At 25.8% G+C, this 5,987-nt stretch overlaps 1 protein-coding gene across 2 annotated transcripts in view; it reads left to right on the top strand.

Annotated features, from left to right (window-relative positions):
- The first annotated feature begins 4,228 nt into the window (after positions 1-4,228).
- Positions 4,229-5,987, top strand: part of LOC107453706 (cellular communication network factor protein Ccn) — a 76,257-nt gene continuing 74,498 nt past the window's right edge. Inside the window, exon 1 of one of the 2 annotated variants that reach the window (XM_043052083.2) lies at positions 4,229-5,175. In XM_043052083.2, the coding sequence (XP_042908017.1) occupies positions 4,993-5,175 (183 nt within the window). In that variant the 5' untranslated portion in view covers positions 4,229-4,992. The remainder of the gene's footprint in view (positions 5,176-5,987) is intronic. The other variant, XM_071183040.1, reaches the window with a different exon arrangement.

Raw genomic sequence — 5,987 nt, 5'->3', positions numbered from 1 at the left:
AGGAAAGAAAAAAATATTCTTAAGACAAAAGGAAATTAATTGGTTATTAAAATAATAAGAATTTTTAAAATTAAAGGCGACGGAAAACAAAACAGTGGAATAATATAATCTTGTCGTTAACTAACGCAATATCATCCGCAAAAAGTAACGCTTTTTAACTTGATATTACTATAGCCGAAGCAAAATATACCCAACCTCGTGTGAGGAGCAACAAAAGAAAGCCGATTAGAAACTAAAACTAAAACAAAAAAAGCATAAACATTTTAGAAAAATACACTGTAAAACAAAAATTGCAAAAAGTTTACAAGATAAAATGCAATAAGTATAATATAAAACAAAACTCTACTTACTGAAATCTTGACAAAGTCATTTAAAAATATTTTCATAACTAAGTAGCCTGATTACGAAATATGAAATTAAAGACATATATAAAAATATAGTGGATAGTGAACCAGAATGCGTTCTTAGTGAAGTTAAGAACCGTATTTGATATGTCTGTTTTACCGTGAACTGGTCCTAAACTGGATAAGCGTAAGGCAATTATATAATATGCTGGATAATTCAAAATTTAAAAATATTAAACGGTCGAATTTATTTAAATAATTCAAATATGCACTATTTTTACTTCAAATTCTCGGAATACCGAAAAACGCAGCTTTCTTTTTTAAAGAGTCGCCGATTGGTGTAAGCTTTAACAATAATTGGAATAAGGTTTAACTGCACCCTTAAAAAACGGGTTTCTTAATATTCAGCAAAATATATCCAAATCAAATAAAGTCGGAATTCGATAACCTCTTATATTCATTATTAAATATAGTAAGTAAGTCAATATAGTATAAATAAAAATCGAAATAGTGAATGCCTCTTTTCGATAAAAATGCATAATCTCAAAAATGATGTTAAGGAAGAAATGTTTAAAAAAATTCGATAGTTGACAGCAAGATTCGAATCGAGACCCTCATGTTCATAGTAGGATGCTCTAACAATCATAATTGTACATTTCTCATCTGTTAGAGGTAAGAAGCTTTATATAGTGGTCGCCGTGTTTCATGTTAATTTTCCATTACAGTGATACAATGGGCTTTGATTTGGAAAATATGTAAATATCTTCGTAATAGGATTACCAGATTACAAAATATGAAAACTGAAGCATAAATAAAGGGATCTCTTATGGTACGTTCTTACTGCAATACTGAAGAGAGTTCAATTTGTTAGTTACCTTGGATGGGCCCGAAAATGGATGTGTTCAAGTCATATATATATATATATATATCCTCAAAAATAAATTTTGCTGTGAAATAAAAACTTTCAAGCTATTAAAAAGTATTTTTTGATAATTATATACCTGATAATTTAATTTATTACATTTTAAATACATAATTTTATATTTCTATAAAATTACATACTATATATACATACTAATACTAATTATTACATAAATACATACTAATACTAATTATTACATAAATACATACTAATACTAATTATTACATACTTACATATTACATAAGTACATACTAATACATAATATTATTTCTATTCGAAATATCTTTCTGCCACATGCTTAACTATTTATTTGCATTTCAATTTTCAGAAAATTCGGTCGTTGAATGAATTATCAGATGTAACAGTTAAAAAAAAAGAAATTCTATTAAATATTTAAGAAAAATATTTTAATAATTTTTTGTCATTTTTTTAATTTTGTTACTTAAATGTAAGTTCAATTTGATATTAGTTTTTTTACACAAAGTGCTACAATATATTTTTTATAAATTATATAATTATAAAAATTATTTTTAATAAATTTTTCTTTCAAATTTTAGTTCCCGTTTTTTTATAATATATTTTTTTGTAAATAAAACTCACAAATTGAAGTAATATTTTAAAATATAAGAACAATAAAAAATTTAAAATTTCCCTTTTATTTATTCGTCAAAAAGTTTGTTTTAACTAGGAACATCGTCAATATACAAGTGTGTTATTATCAATCTTCATTTTAAATCATATAATTAAAAAAAATTTACTTCTCTTTACGAGTCGAAATTTGCGCATTAATAATTAAACCAAGTTGACTAAATCTCTACAAAATAATATATTTTAACCTAAGATAGTAATTATATTATTAATTCTATAAGACTCATAACGTAGTGCATTTTTTTTTATATAATTATAGTTTTTATATTGTTAATTGTTATAGTTTTCATGTTGTAATACTTTTATACTGTTTTAAAGTGAGAAATTTATCTACGGAACTTAATTAGGTTTGGTGTTTTTTAATTTCCTTATTATGTTTGAAGTGGGATTTAATTTGTAGAACGCTCACTTGATTTTGATTAAAAAAGTAATTAAAAAAGTCTTAATTAAAAAAGCTTTCAGATGTACTTCATCAAGGAACGAATGTTAGTATATACATTAAAACATTAAATATTTTAGCTTAAATCATTGTAACTACTATTTATTATAAAATATTGGTATATTATATATTTCAGTCTTAAACTGTTTGCTCGATAAGACACAAGAAGTATTATTTTTTGAGCATATAAATGCATTGAATTAATACAAATAAGAAAAAAAGGATATCCTATAATCACCACCTTAAAAATGTAATTTGTATTCCTTGTTAAAATAATGAAATCAAAAATATATGAAAAATATTTAGTAAATATAAAAGGGAATGGTATCATCACCTGTCATCTCACTTGTATATTATATACATAACATCGCATTAACCCAGTTTCAGTTTCAACTTTTCCTTGAGATAGAATTTATATTTAATAATGTTGCTCGGTTTACAATTGTAATTGTAGAAAATATATATATTTAAAAATTTTGTTTAAGTTTTGGTTACTATAAAAATTCGTTAAATGTTTTTCACTTGAGAGACTAATTACGAAAATAGATTAATTAGTAGAATTCGATTTCTAATGACGTTTTGTATTTTTGCATTCAAAATTTGGGATTTGTTGCATACATTTATCAGAGATAATGTTTCAAAAGCCTTATAATAAGAATAAATATAACTTATTTATTGTTTAATAAATGTAATAAATTTAATAAGTATAGATTATAACTTATGTAAGTAAAAAAATAAAATTTTGTAAAAGAATTGATTTTTGTAGTTAATTGAATTGTATAAAATTTTGCATAAATTTTGTATTGAAATACTGCGGATTATCCATAGTCGTTATCAGCTATGCTCTAAGATATAAAAAAAAGTACCGAAAGTATTTACAAAAATTTATTTACAAAATATTGACAAAATTTTATCATGCATTATAAAACCAGATTTTATTGTTATTTTTTCCTTAATCACTTGTAAAGTTTTTCGGTCGAAAATACTGTGAATTTTACTATATTCCGGTAGTTTTGACTATATTTTGCTTCTCAGTGTAGTTGTAGAGACTTACAATAAAACGTTTGTTTTACAATTGATCACTTCCATCATTGTAACAGTAATGGTTATAATGCTTATTACTTCATATATAACTTTAAATATTAACGTAAATGTAACTATTTTAACAGTTGCGGTATTTTGTACTGATTTTACCTGAATAAAAGTATTCGGGTAAAAATACCGTACAGTATGGTAATGTCGTTTATGGTTAAAAAAAATCTATAATTCTGGTTAATAAAACAAAAATGTACGGTATTCTGATTCTCAAAATTAAAACTCTTTTTCTCACACATTTAGAAAAAAAAATACAAAACTGAGTAGTAAATTTAACCAAGTAAATGGTTTTTTAGCCATACTCTAAGGTACCATGATAAAATTACCAAATTTTATCATATTTTGGCAAAACTGTATCACGCATTATAAAATCATGTTTATTGTTAAAAATTATTACCAAAACTTTTCGGAAAAAATTCCCGATTTTTTTTTGTTTCCGTAGGGCTCATAACATGGTAAATTTTACCATATTTATGTAGTTTTGACCATACTTTTTTTCAGTGTGTAACTATAAAATTTTAATTTGTAAATATTCATCATTTTTTTCTGAATATGATTTGAATATTAATATGTGCATTTATTCTTCAAAAAGGAACAACCCGAGTCAGAACGAAAAAAAAAAAAAAAAAGCTTGAAAACAAACAGTTTTGATGGTGATTAAGTCAACTGATCGGTAACCCAAACTGTTTCCCAAGCCGTGTCGATGCCCGCGATCATTTTTTGGAAATGTAGCGCCCCCCTGCGGTGACGGTGTTCCCTCTCTCCAACTTGAGGATAGCATTTCCTAGAAAAGGAGATGATTCAGTGGCAGGTCGAGCCAATACATGTTCGGTTGTTGTTGTCTGATTTCTTTCATCTGCAATTGTACCAGTTGCTGCAACGGGTATTAAATTTTTTGAAGGATATTTCAAATTAAATATTTTTTACTTAGCTTTCATTTTCATTCAAGATATTAACTTTTTTTTAAAAAAAATAGTTTTGACTGACAATTTTTTTCCTGAGCTAATGGAAATTATTTGTAACAGCTACAGATAAAACACACTGTGATCGAAACTGGACTCTTAATTTAATCGTGATTTTGCTTGATAGTTACGGAAGCACAATTTTTCAACAGGAGAAATAAAAATGCTGTTATAAAGTTTTGGATATTTAAGAAGTGAAAAAAAAAACAGTTTTTAGCTAGTCTTCCATTTATCATATCATTACGTATGGCATAAGTTGGAACATTTTTAGTGCATAAAAACGATTTAAAATAGTATCTTTTGTGGTAGATATAATGCAACAATAATCACTTGTGCAAATTAATTTATTCTGAACAATATCAAATAAGTGCTCCATACATGTGATATATTGAATATCATTAATTGAAAATTCGGTTTCGGAAAATAAACAAGTTGTATTTATTGCAATATTGAATAGGTACGCTGCTTATCATTCAAATCTATGTGAGGTATACTAAAAATGATATATTTATAACTATAAAAGGATGATTAATACGCACATGTAGCATATTATTTTAAGGATTTTTAGCAAGTCAGAAGAATATGGCTCAACATGCTTGGACAAGTTCTCTAAACAATAGTGTAAAATTCAATTTCTTAGTACTCATTCCTATATTTTTATTTTTCTGCAAAGTAGTCGCCTTATCTGTTGTGTCTCCATGTGTAAACTGTGAAGATATGCACGTGAAACTTTCTCAAAGCTTACCAATGGAATCTGATGTCCCGGTAAGTTTTATTTCTAATTTTTCTAATTTTTAACTATAGTATTGTTGATATCGTGAAGAAATGATTTGGTTACTTTTACGTATGAAAGGCATGGGGAAATATTGTGTGTATATATATATATATATTTTGTGAATTTGAAACAGCACTTTTATTGTTTAGTTAAGTTCGAGTGTAAGTAATTTTTTAATTTTTCTTACTAGTATTAGTTTCAATTTATTCATTTTCTTCCTATCTCGTGTTATGAATTTTGTTTAAATCTTAAAACCTATTGTTTATACAATGGCGACAATTTTCAGAGGAATCTTTTCTCGAATCTTTTAGGTTTTGCTTATTCCAAACGATTTTATTCATGTTTTCAGATAATTGTAAAGAATTAATGTATTCTGTGTCGAAAATAAATGCCGAAAATTTAAGGCATTTCCAAAACTAAGTATATTTAAATAGAGTTTGTAAGTAAATTCTCATTTTTATCGAATTTAGCTTTGTTTAGCGGTTTATTATTTTTCCTTCGTCGTAATTTTTAATGTTATTGAAACTTATTGAACTAAGAATATTGGATTCTGCCTTTTTGAGTTTTTTTCCTCCTTATTATGGGAACTTCAAAATTAATGTGCGTAACTCATTAGATCTCCAATTTTGTTCCGTATACATTTTTCTTATCTTAACATGCCTACTATAAGAAGGTAATAAGCTTCTAAAATTTATATCGTTTGTATTAGGCTGGAATCTTGAAAACTTCGACATTTCTCTGATGAGCACTCAGAATTTAACAGGTACTTCTTGCTAAATGGACAGTTTTGATCATTTTTCTG

Source organism: Parasteatoda tepidariorum, chromosome 7, assembly GCF_043381705.1.
Source record: "Parasteatoda tepidariorum isolate YZ-2023 chromosome 7, CAS_Ptep_4.0, whole genome shotgun sequence".
Lineage (NCBI taxonomy): Eukaryota > Metazoa > Arthropoda > Arachnida > Araneae > Theridiidae > Parasteatoda > Parasteatoda tepidariorum.
This window is presented reverse-complemented; position numbering and strand designations above follow the sequence as displayed.